General features: G+C 54.4%; 1 protein-coding gene across 4 annotated transcripts; it reads left to right on the top strand.

The window, feature by feature from the left end:
• The first annotated feature begins 1,517 nt into the window (after positions 1–1,517).
• Positions 1,518–7,605, top strand: C13H1orf216 (chromosome 13 C1orf216 homolog). 4 transcript variants are annotated; one of them, XM_072771983.1, is made up of 3 exons: positions 1,518–1,658; positions 5,262–5,955; positions 6,497–7,605. In XM_072771983.1, exon 2 carries the CDS (start codon positions 5,267–5,269, stop codon positions 5,951–5,953), a length of 687 nt encoding a protein of 228 aa, XP_072628084.1. In that variant the 5' UTR covers positions 1,518–1,658; positions 5,262–5,266; the 3' UTR covers positions 5,954–5,955; positions 6,497–7,605. The 4 variants fall into 4 exon arrangements, with proteins under 4 accessions (XP_072628084.1, XP_072628081.1, XP_072628082.1 ...); XM_072771981.1 differs by lacking the exon at positions 1,518–1,658 and adding exons at positions 2,924–3,229; positions 3,991–4,227 and having other exon boundaries at positions 5,262–7,605; XM_072771980.1 differs by having other exon boundaries at positions 5,262–7,605.
• Positions 7,606–12,133: the final 4,528 nt, after the last annotated feature.

The following is a 12,133-nucleotide window of genomic DNA, read 5'->3' on the forward strand; positions in this document are numbered from 1 at the left end:
CATCAGGCTTCCATTGGAGCCACACGGTTAGATCTGGGAGAGATGGAGTCCACGGGAGAGGCCAGGGGGAGTGGCTCTGGGCCCACGGAACAACTACCTATCTGACACAGCTGTATGGTGCGGGAAGACCCACATGACTCCAGACCGCCGAGGTCCTAAAGAGCGAGGACCCCTTGGTCACCTGGTTAAAGGCAAGGGGAGCTTGCAGTGAGTGAGGGAAAAAACAAGACTAGTTAGGCTTCAGCACCTGATGTAGAAATGGGGCTGAGGTCTGAAAAATAGCAAACGATGGAGGGGCGGTGGGGGGGGGAGTCATAGAGATGAGGGAAAGACCAGAGTATTTTAAAAGGTATTAGGATTCAGGGACCCCTGGGTGGCGCAGCGGTTTGGCGCCTGCCTTTGGCCCAGGGCGTGATCCTGGAGACCCGGGATTGAATCCCACGTCGGGCTCCCGGTGCATGGAGCCTGCTTCTCCCTCTGCCTGTGTCTCTGCCTCTCTCTCTCTGTGTGACTATCATGAATAAATAAATAAAATCTTAAAAAAAAAAGAGGTATTAGGATTCAAAGATGAATCTATATTAGTTTTATTTTGTTTTTAATGGGGGAGGACATGAAGGAGGTGTAGCCAGTTGCTTGCTTTGCTTGGTAAAGTGGGGTATGGAAGGGACCCCCTAGAATCTCACGTGGATGCCCAGAGGCCGAAATGTGTCCCGGGACTTATTTTGAGGAGCTGGAACTTCCTCAACACCTGCTAGTGCTTTCTCATCATTAGAGTCAGCACCGACTCCACCCAGCTCCATCCTCTCGGATTGGAAACCAGGTCCCAACCCTTCCCGTGGCCTCCTAGGAAGAGGGGAGTGAGGGGGTGCAGGCCTCAGCAGGTGGAAGCGGGGAAGAGCTCAGGGCACAGAGCCTGCTTCTCCCTCTGCCTGTGTCTCTGCCTCTCTCTCTCTCTCTCTGTGTCTCTCATGAATAAATAAGTAAAATGTTAAAAAAAAAAAAAAATCCAACTTAAAAAATTAAAAAAAAAAAAAAAAAAAAGGGAAGGAGGTCCAGGAGGCCCAAGCTGTGGCCCAGGAGGTCAGAGGGGTCTATCTGGAGAGGGCTGCGCACGTGGGGAGGGGACGAGAGGTCGAGGCAGAGGGAACGGGCGCGCACCTGCCGCCCACCCGAGCTGCGCCTCGGTTTACCCAGTCTGACCGGCTTTGCCGGGAGGCTGCTGACGTGACCCCATCGTCCTTTTGAAAGATGTCCCTGTATCTGCGGTGACGCCAGCGACGGAGGGGCCCGGGGGCGCAGTCAGCCCATGCATCACCGCGCGGGAGGCCCGGCCAGGCTGCGGCGGCGCGGGAGTGGGTTCCGGGGCGCGGGCTGCTCGGCCGAACCCCGAACCCCGAACCGCCCACGTGGGCCGGGCCGCCCCGCCCCGCCGCGCTGACGCCACCGCCCCCCGCGGCCCCCCCTCCCCCCCCGCCTCCCGAGCCCCGGCCTGGGCCGCCGCTGCGCCGCCCCGGAGCCCCGCACCCCGCGCCCGGCCCCGCGGGCCCCCCAGGTCCGACCCAGGACCCCCGCCCCCCGCCGCGCCCCCAGCCCCAAGGGACGAGCTCCGCCGCCCGGCCGGGGAGCACAGCCAGCAGCGCCGGCCGCGCGTCCAGGCCGTGAGTCTGGGGGAGGGGAGGGGAGAGGAGGGTAGGGGAGGGGAGACTGGGGGCCCAGCCCCGGGGTGGGGGGAAGGGGGATGGAGGGAGCGGGGGGAGAGGAGGGATGGAGAGGGAGTGGGAGGAGGAAGAGGGGAGGAGGGAGGAGGGGAGGGCGGGGGCGGGGAGGGGAGGCTGGGGACCCAGCCCCGGGGTGGGGAGGGAGAGGGCAGGGAGGGGAGGCTGGGGGTCCAGCCCCGGGGTGGGGGGGGCAGGGAGGGAAGGGGAAGCTGGGGGTCCAGCCCCGGGGTGGGGAGGGAGAGGGCGGGGAGGGGAGGCTGGGGGTCCAGCCCCGGGGTGGGGTGGGGCAGGGAGGGAAGGGGAGGCTGGGGCCCAGCTCCGGGAGGGGGGATAGGGGAGGGAGGGGAAGGGAGGGGGTTAGAGGGGCGGGGAGGGGAGGCTGGGGGCCCAGCCCCAGGGGGCGGGGTCGCAGCCTCCGCCAGGCTGCCTCCCGCTGAAGCTTCGGGAAGGGTGGTCTCTGTCCTCAGACTCCCGGGGAGGCCCTCTTCCGCAGGGCAGGGCAGGAAGGGAGGCCTCCCCCAGCCCAGCGCCTGTCCCCCCACCCCTATCTCCCCCCCACACCCAACGACTGGCAGATTAGCTTGGAGGGAAGCCTGATCCTGGGGTGTTTGGGTTCCCATCTTGCCATCTCTGAGAACCCCGGGAGCCTTAGCACCGCAGCCACCGCCTCTCAGCCTCCCCCGTGGTCCTGCCCAGCCCAGGAAAAGAGAAAATCTTGGGGCGGGGAAGATCTCCAAGACTGCTGGGGGTGGGGGCATAGGTCAGGGGCACCATCCTACACCCCCAGGGTGTAAGGAGGGCCCTGCCACCCACATAGACCTCCTAGTGCCCGCTGTACTTACACTGGCCCTCATTCTCACTCATCCTCTTTTTTTTCTTTTTAATTTTTTATTTATTCATTCTTAGAGAGAGAGAAAGGCAGAAACACAGGCAGAGGGAGAAGCAGGCTCCACACAGGGAGCCTGACGTGGGACTCGACCCCGGGTCTCCCGGGTCAGGCCCTGGGCTGCCCATCATCCTCTAGCTTTCTAATCCTCCCCAATTCAGCCAATTTGCGGTGGACAGAAACCTCTTGTCAATTGAAACCCTAATTTTGGTAAAAGTGGTTATTGGGGAGGAAAGAGTGGGGTGATATGCCCTCCCTCTGGGGCCTCGGGATGGGACGAGCTGGGGGGTCACAAGATAGTAGAGGTGGAGGGATGTGCACAAGGTCAGGAGAGAGGCTTTTGGCAATGGGGGTGGGGGCTGGAGACTCCTGCTCAGCTGGCTCCCTCTTCCGGCTGCAGTCCTCCTCCCCCATTGAGTCCCTCCGCAGCTGTGCGAGGACACCTGCTTGGTGCTGCTTCGCTGGCTCCTGGGACAATGGCACATAGAAGAACCCACGTGTCCAGTCCGGGGGCCTCACGCTCAGGCTGCTAGCTCCAGATTGTCCAAAACTGAGACAACTAAATAGAGGCAGTTACTGACCATCAACGATGTTCCAGGGACACGAAACCAAGCCCTGTGTTCGGGTGCAGCAGGGACCCCTGGGGGGGGGGGATCTAACTGGGCTTGTCTCTGTTTGCTGGGGCGGTGGGGGAGGCTGACCCCACAGCCTGGAGAGGGGCGGGGAGGAGGGCCGGGCTTTCAGGTGCAGAAAGGAATTTGCTGGGTGGACAAGGGAGAAGCTTACAGGGGAAGGGAAGGGTGGGGTACCAGAGGCCAGGGAATCCTGCGAAGCGGATGACGGCATATTCACGGCATATTTGGAGCAGTCTGGGTGGTGAGGGAGACAGAGTGGAAGGGGCTGGTCTGGAGGGGTGAGCAAGGGCCTAGAAGCGCAGCCCGTAGGCCACCTGGACGGTTAGCAGTTTAGAGAGCGCATAGCTCGGAGCTATGACAAACCACGTTTACATTTTTCACTGGAGGCAGAGAAATCAGTGAAAAGGCTGTGGCAATCAGTAGGTCCGGGTAAGAAATGGCCTGAACCAAGAGAAAGTGAGGGTTGATCTCTGCGAACACATACAATTTTTTATTTTTGTTTATTTTATTTTATTTAAATTCAGTTTGCCAACATAAAGTATAACACCCAGTGCTCATCCCATCAAGTGCCCGTCACCCAGTGACCCCATGCCCCCCCACCTCCTCTTCCGCACCCCTTTGTGTGTTTCCCAGGGTCAGGAGTCTCTCTCATGGCTTGTCTCCCTCCCTAAATCTTCCCCACTCAGTCTCCCCCCCTTCCCTTATGGTCCCTGCATACGAGTGAAACCATATGATGATTGTCTTTCTCCAGTTGACTTATGTCACTCAGCACAACATCCTCCAGTTCCATCCACGTCGATGTAAATGGCGGGTATTCATCCTTTCTGATGGCTGAGCCATATTCCGTCGTCTGCATACCGCGTCTTCTTTAGCCATCGTCTGTTGATGGACATCGTGGCTCCTCCCACAGTGTGGCTACTGTGGACATTGCTGCTGTGAACTTTGGGGTGCAGGTGTCCCATCATTTCGCTACATCTGTCTCTTTGGGGTAAATACCCCAGTGGTACAATTGCTGGGTCGTAGGGTGGCTCTATTTGTAACTTCTTGAGGACCCTCCACACAGTTTTCCAGAGTGGCTGCACCAGTTCCATTCCCACCAACAGAGCAAGAGGGTCCCCCCTTCTTCACATCCTCTCCAACATTTGTGGTTTCCTGTCTTGTTCATTCTAGCCATTCTCACCGGTGTGGGGTGGGATCTCGTTGTGGTTTTGATGTGTATTTCCCTGATGCCAAGCCACTCTGGCACATTTTGTCATGTGCATGTTGGCCATGACACACAGGTTTTTAGAGGAAGAATTGTCAGCATTTGGTGGCCAGCGAGATGGGGGAAGGCAGCTGAGTGAGGAGCCCAGGATGCACGTAGGTTTCTGGCTAGGGTGACTGAATGGAGGGTGGGCCATTTTGCTGAGGACACTGGAGAGGGAGAGCTGGTTGGGACATGCAGAATTTGGGGAGCCTGTGGTTGGTTGCAGAGTCGGATAGCAGTTGGATCGGGGCTTGGAGACACATCTGAGAGTCGCCAACACCTGATGGTGCTTAAAGCTCCAGCAGAAGATGAGGTCCTGGGATCCCTGGGTGGCGCAGTGGTTTGGCGCCTGCCTTTGGCCCGGGGCGCGATCCTGGAGACCCGGGATCGAATCCCACGTCGGGCTCCCGGTGCATGGAGCCTGCTTCTCCCTCTGCCTGTGTCTCTGCCTCTCTCTCTCTCTCTGTGACTATCATAAATAAATAAAAATTAAAAAAAAAAAAAAAAAAAAAGAAGATGAGGTCCTGGGCAGACAATCTGCCTCAGGGGGCTGAGAAGAGCCTCTGCTGGAGATGGAGCCAACAGAGAGAGGGGAGGGGAGGAGAGCCACAAGGGGAGGTGTTGTCAGAGGGAAAGGGACTGAAGTGGAGCCTCTGGCCCCCACCCGCGGCCTTGCCCCCGCACCCCGGCAGCGAGGTTGCCACGACTTGGGGCACCCCATTCCCCACCCCCGACCCAGTCCTACTCTAACTCATTCTCCTGCTTCCCCTTTGCAGACCAGATGTTTGCCATCCGGCCAGGGGTAGCCGAGGGGGCCCAGTTCCTTGGGGCCCCGCCTGGAGGATGTCAGCCTGAGCTCCAGCCAGACAGCAACTTGAACTTCTTGGCGAGTGCCAAAGACGCCAATGAGAATTGGCATGGGATGCCAGGCCAAGGGGAGCCCGTGCTGATGAGGAGCTCTTCCAAGCTGCCCTCTGACAACCAGGCCTTCCAGGCCCCTGGACTTGCCGAGGGGGAGGTGCGCAGCCCACCAGAAGGGGAGGAGATCCCTAGGGCCAAGCTCGAGAAGATGAGTGGGGCCAGCACCGTCTGCTCCCCCCTGGAGGACAATGGCTACGCCAGCAGCTCCCTGAGCACCAGCAGCCGCGGCAGCAGTCCTGAGCCCGCTTGCGGCACCCCTCGGGGCCCGGGCCCTCAGGATCCCCTTCTGCCCTCCGTGGCCCAGGCGGTGCGGCAGCTGCAGGCTCAGGAGCGCTACAAAGAGCAGGAGAAGGAGAAGCACCACGTGCACTTGGTGATGTACCGTCGCCTGGCCCTGCTGCAGTGGATCCGCGGCCTGCAGCACCAGCTGGTTGACCAGCAGACCCGTCTGCAGGAGAGCTTCGACACCATCCTAGACAACCGGAAGGAGCTCATCCGCTGCCTCCAACAGAGGGTGGCCCCATCCGGGCCCCAGGATCAGGGCTAAGGGTGTGCCTCCACAGGGGGGCAGGGGTACATGGATATATTTGCAGGCATGTGTGGGGTTGCGCACAAGTAAGTACATAATCCTTGGCTGGCGTGAGTGCAGGTAAGCAAAAGTGAGGACGTATGTGCTAACGTGCAGCCAGGCCTGTGTGAATCAGCACCTGTGTACCGTGTGTCCACAAAGCCAGCTTAGGTGCAGGCCTACTTGTGAATGCATACACATGTGTTTACAGCACACGTGTAGGAAGGCGTGTGTATATGTAGGCGTGAACAGGTATGCTTGTGCATATGTGTACGTGAGCGAGGATATATATGCAAAAGGTGTGTGTGCAGATGAGTGAGTTTGAGTGTGTGGGCTTGTGGTGGGTGTATGTGAAAGTGCCTTTGCGTGTGCAGGGCCAGGCCCAGGAAGTGTGTAGTTGGAGCATGTGTGTTTGCAGGCCAACTCCTAAGCAAGTATCTACAGATCCGTACTCAGTTGCTTCTCTGGGGCCTCCCCACCCTGTGTTTCCCATCACCAACCCCAGCCTTCTTTTCTCCACAGGGTCCCATCGGTCCAGAGGAGGGGCGCCTGCAGTCATATGTGCGGGTGTGGATGACCCAGGCCCCTGAGGTTTCCCAGGCCACCCCCTGCTCTCTCCCTCTGACTTTGCTCTAATAGGGCCATTGTCCCCCGATAGTAGAGTCGCTGTGGGAGGTGTGGGGGCTGCTCCGGCCTGCCACGGCTTTTTGGCCACAGTTTTGGCAACTGGTAGAGACTTAGAATGAGGGAGGGGCGCTGGGGGTGGTGATGGCCACTGGGGCAGGGACGGGGGGATGGGGATCAGAGAAGATAAAGGACTGTCCCCCTTGGACTCTGCCTCAGGGCACGGGGGAGATGGGGGGGGGAGATGGGGAGGGGAGATGACAGCCGCAGACCCTGTGAGGACTAGGAGAATGCGGATTCTAAACTACCACCTGGAGACAAACCAGCTTCTCCATGTTCTCCACGTCCAAGGAGCTGTTGCAGGTCATATAGATTGAAGCTTCTGATAAGAGCGAATGTGCTGACGCGCCTGCGAGGGCCGGACAAGGTGTTCCAAGACTGCCGGGGAAGGAAAGCTCCCTTTCGTCTCTGTGCCTCTACTTGCTGTCCCCCTCCGGCTTTAGCGTCGCGGGAGGTCAGATTCGGTTGGCCTGTTTTCCTGCGGTCGGGCTGCCTGGGCCCAGAGGAGCCGTGGTCAGCCTTCCAGGGCGCACAGGGGGGCCAGCAGCGCAGCCCCTGGAAACTCTCAGGATACTGGGTCATCACCCTTCGGTCACTGCATGGCCCTTTCAGCGGGGGTTGACAGGTTCCCATGAAACGGAGAGTGGGTGAATTCTGGGGACAACCAAGGACTAAAGCAGCCGGGGGCTCTGCTTTGCTTTTGGGAGCCATGAGGATGCAGGATCCTGGTAGATGAGCAGAGGCATGATGCTGAGTCTCCCTGTCTGCAAAATGCGGGTACTCTTCCTGCCTCTCAGGAGTTCTATCCCTGACAGGTGTGGGGGGGGTGAAGGGTATTGGGACTGAGGCTGAAGCAATGGTCCTGGGGACTTCTGTGTCTCACCCTTGCATGTTGAACCTGGTCTCTGGGCCAAGCCAGGGTGAATAAACTGGGGCAGCGAAATGCATTTCTTGAGTTTGTGTCTCTGTTGCACCCAGTGCCTGGTGGCCCCTTTTCGACACCATCTGAATTGCCCTTATAAGCAGGGTTCTGGGCTGGGAGCGAGGAGACCGATGGAGGGGGGAGTCACCGGGGAGGAGGAATCCAGCCTGCTGTGGCTGATGGGGGTGGCAAAGAGTTTCTCCTCAGAGGCCTCTCAGTCTGACGGAGGAGACTTGGCCTCAGCCTGACAGCACCTTATGGGATTACCCTTGTCCTAAGGCACCTTTGGGCCTGAAGATAGGGGGCGGTAGGCATCGATGGTGAGGGATACATATGCTCCCTCCCTCCCCACCACACTCCTACTCAACCCTGCCCTAGAGCCACCACTTCCCTGAAGGGTGCCCTGACTGCAAAAGACTGAGTTAGGCTCCTCAGATGGTTCTGACAGATGGGGTTAGGTACATGCATATGATTTCCGAGACTCACTGTGCCAATCTAGACCCGACCTTCTGTCTTACATTGGTTTGTATGATGATTTATTAATTAGCTTCTCAAAAATTCATCTGTATAAAGTATCTCTTGCTGCATAACAAATTACCCCACAACTTAGGGACGTAAAATAATACACATTTGTTATCTCACAATTTCTGTAGGAATCTCTCATAAGGCTGCAGCCAAAGAGTCAGCCCAGGGTCTGGGGTCTTATTTGTTGGAGCATTCAGTTCTCCAAGGGAAGTCACTTTCAGTTCCTTGCCACATGGGTTCTTCCAACATAGCAGCTCGCCCACCAAAGCATGCAAGCCAAGAAGGTGATGGAGCAATAGCAAGCAGAGGTCAGGATTTTCTGCAACCTACTCATGGAAGGGATGACCTCTCAATGTCGCCATATTCTATTGGTTAAAAGCAAGATACTCAAGGGGTGGCTGGGTGGCTCAGTTGGTTAAGCATCCAACTCGGGATTTCAGCTCAGGTCATGAGCTCATGGGTCATGGAATGGGGCCCCATGTGGGTACCGTGCTCTGCAGGGAGTCTGCTTGAAATTCTCTCGCTCGGGCCCTCCTCCCTCACACTCACCCACGTTTGCTCACATGCTCTTGCTCTCTCTCTCTCTCTCAGATAATTAAATAATTGTTTTAAAAAAGCAAGTTACTCAAAGGGAGGGTCTATAAGGCTGTAATCGCCAGGAGGCAATTACTGAGGCTGCCTACCACAGAAGGCATTTTTTTTTTAATTTATTTATGATAGTCAGAGAGAGAGAGAGAGGCAGAGACATAGGCAGAGGGAGAAGCAGGCTCCATGCACCGGGAGCCCGATGTGGGATTCGATCCCGGGTCTCCAGGATCGCGCCCTGGGCCAAAGGCAGGCGCCAAACTGCTGCGCCACCCAGGGATCCCATGAAGGCATTTTTTGATTGATTAAATAGAGGCACATTTTTTTTCCTTTTTTTTTAAAATTCTTTGACAAATTCTTTAATTAATTATTTTATTTATTTATTTATTTATGATAGTCACACACACAGAGAGAGAGAGTGGCAGAGACACAGGCAGAGGGAGAAGCAGGCTCCATGCAGAGAGCCTGACGCGGGACTCATCCAGGGTCTCCAGGATCACGCCCTAGGCTGCAGGCGGCGCAAAACCGCTGCGCCACCGGGGCTGCCCTTATTGCTTTTTATTTATTTATTTATTTATTTATTTATTTATTTATTTATTTATTATTTATTTATTTATTTATTTATTTATTTATGATAGTCACAGAGGGAGAGAGAGAGAGGCAGAGACATAGGCAGAGGGAGAAGCAGGCTCCATGCACCGGGAGCCCGACGTGGGATTCGATCCCGGGCCTGCAGGATCATGCCCTGGGCCAAAGGCAGGCGCCAAACCGCTGCGCCACCCAGGGATCCACTCTTATTGCTTTTTAATTACACAAATAAAAATTATGTTCTTCTTATGTAAACTGAAACATTTCAGAGAAATCTAATGTTCCCCTATACTTCTCCCCAACAAGATACGTGTATTTTAAACCTCACAAAGAAAAAATAAAAATAAATAAATAAACCCCACAAAGTGTACTTTTCACTGAAACAATGACTCGAGGTATTTTTTGTTGTTGTTAAAGATTTTATTTATCCATTTGAGAGAGAGAGTAGGAGGGAAAGGGAGAGAGAATATTAGGCAAATTCCATACCGAAATGCAGAGCCTGATGGGGGCTTGGTCCCAGGACCCTGAGATTATGACCTGAGCTGAAATCAAGAGTCGGCCGACCAACAGAATGAGTCACCCAGGAGCCCCAAGGTATTAATAACTCTTAATAATTCTTGTCACCTTGACATTTGGCATTTAAACAAAATTATTGAACCAATTTTAACCAATTCCACTTATTGAGGGATGTTGTTCCAGCAGAGAGCTATAGCTAAATTCAAATAATTGAAAAAAATTCTTTTAAAATTTTATTTATTTATTCATGAGAGACACAGAGAGAGAGGCAGAGACACAGGCAGAGAGAGAAGCAGGCTCCCCACAGGAAGCCTGATGTGGGACTCGATCCCAGGACCCCAGGATCACTCCTTGAGCCAAAAGCAGATGCTTAACCACTGAGGCACCCAGGCATCCCGAAATAATTGAAAATTAATTAAAGGAAACCTTGGGGATCCCTGGATGGTTCAGTGGTTTAGTGCCTGCCTTCAGCCCAGGGCGTGATCCTGGAGTCCCGAAATCTAGTCCCACATCCGGCTTCCTGCATGGAGCCTGCTTCTCTCTCTGCCTGTGTTTCTGCGTTTTTCTCTGCGTGTCTCTCATGAATAAATAAATAAATAAAATATTTAAAAAAATAAAAATAAAGGAAACCTCATTTAAACTGGAGGAGGGTGGGGATCCCTGGGTGGCTCAGCGGTTTAGCGCCTGCCTTTGGCCCAGGATGTAATCCTGGAGTCCTGGGATCGACTCCCGTGTCGGGCTCCCTGCATGGAGCCTGCTTCTCTGCTTCTCCCTCTGCCTGTGGCAGGGATCCCTGGGTGGCTCAGGGGTTTAGCACCTGCCTTTAGCCCAGGATGTGATCCTGGAGTCCCATGTCGGGCTCCCTGCGTGGAGCCTGCTTCTCTGCTTCTCCCTCTGCCTGTGTCTCTGCCTCTTTCTCTCTCTCATGAATAAATAAATAAATAAAATCTTTAAAAAAATAAAAATAAAAATAAAGGAAACCTCATTTAAACTGTAGGAGGGCGGGGATCCCTGGGTGGCTCAGGGGTTTAGCACCTGCCTTTGGCCCAGGATGTGATCCTGGAGTCCCACGTCGGGCTCCCTGCGTGGAGCCTGCTTCTCCCTCTGCCTGTGTCTCTGCCTCTCTCTCTCTCTCTCTCATGAATAAATAAATAAAATATTTTATAAATAAATAAATAAATAAATAAATAAATAAATAAATAAATAAATAAATAAATAAAATGGAGGAGGGAGGCCAGAAGGGGGAGCTCTCCCCATCTCTCCTAGTCCGTTCCATCACCAACAGGAAGGGTCTACCGGGCTTTCCCAACAGGAAGAAGCCTATACTTTGCTGCCCAAGCAGAAGGAAGAAATGTTTTCTCCTTGCCTGGCAACAGCCCAGCCAGCGAGAGACTGTCACCGCTCAGCCAGTGGCCGCCACTGCACTTCAAGCTTCCGAGTGAGGCCAATGTATTGTTTGTTTCTAACAGGTCTTGACCCAACTCCCCCCTTTCCTCTATAAAGGAGCATTCTTCTCCTTGGGTCTCCAAACTTGTCTACAGTTTGCTGAAGCTTGTTTATTCTGAATGGCAATTCTTTGCTGTTGTCAAATAGGCCCATCTTTCTGGGGAAAATAACCGACAGTTTTATTTTTAAGGTTAACAACTTTAGCCGTGGAGATTCTTAACAAGGAGACAGCGTCAAGCTCTCAGAGCACAAGATAGTGAATTTCTAGAGGGGGTCTTTCTTCAATGTATGAAGGCTCTTCATGAGCACAGGCAGGGGTTAAGAGCACAGACCTTGGATTTGGATGCTGGCACCGTTGCTTCTGTCTCCGTGACCCTGGGCAAGTGAATTAACTTCTCTGTGCCTCAGTTTCCTCATCTTAAAATGGGGACAATAGTAGCAGCTACCTCATTGGGTTGCTGCAAGGATTAGATGAATATATAATATGCAAAACACTCAGAACTCTACTTGGCACATAGTAAACCGCATTAATGAGAGTTGTTATAAATAGTGCTTTTGTGATGCACACTTAAATGTTTCTTTTACAGAAATCAAATTTTTCCTTATGGAGTTGGAGTCTAAAATTTGAAAGGCATCTTTAAAAAAATAAAGGCTTTTTAAAAATAAAGCTGCCTAGTATTCCTTTCCATAAAAAAGCTGTCTGAACCAAGAAAAAGATAAAGCCAGACCAAGGAACCAGTGTGGTGAATTGTATGGGGCCCCTGTCGGTCCAGCCCCTGGTGTTGGGGGGAAGTGAGAGGAGAAACTGGACGAGAGCAGGGAGTTAGAGCCGCAGCCAGGCCAGCAGAGTGTGGGGGCAGAGAAACTGAGGCAAGACCCCAGTGGATGCCGTC

The sequence above is a fragment of the Canis lupus genome, chromosome 13, assembly GCF_048164855.1.
Source record: "Canis lupus baileyi chromosome 13, mCanLup2.hap1, whole genome shotgun sequence".
In the NCBI taxonomy this organism is placed as follows: Eukaryota; Metazoa; Chordata; class Mammalia; order Carnivora; family Canidae; genus Canis; species Canis lupus.

Coding starts and splice junctions, on each gene's coding strand:
- C13H1orf216 (XM_072771980.1), top strand. CDS start 5,267: ATGTTTGCCATCCGGCCAGGGGTAGCCGAGGGGGCCCAGTTCCTTGGG.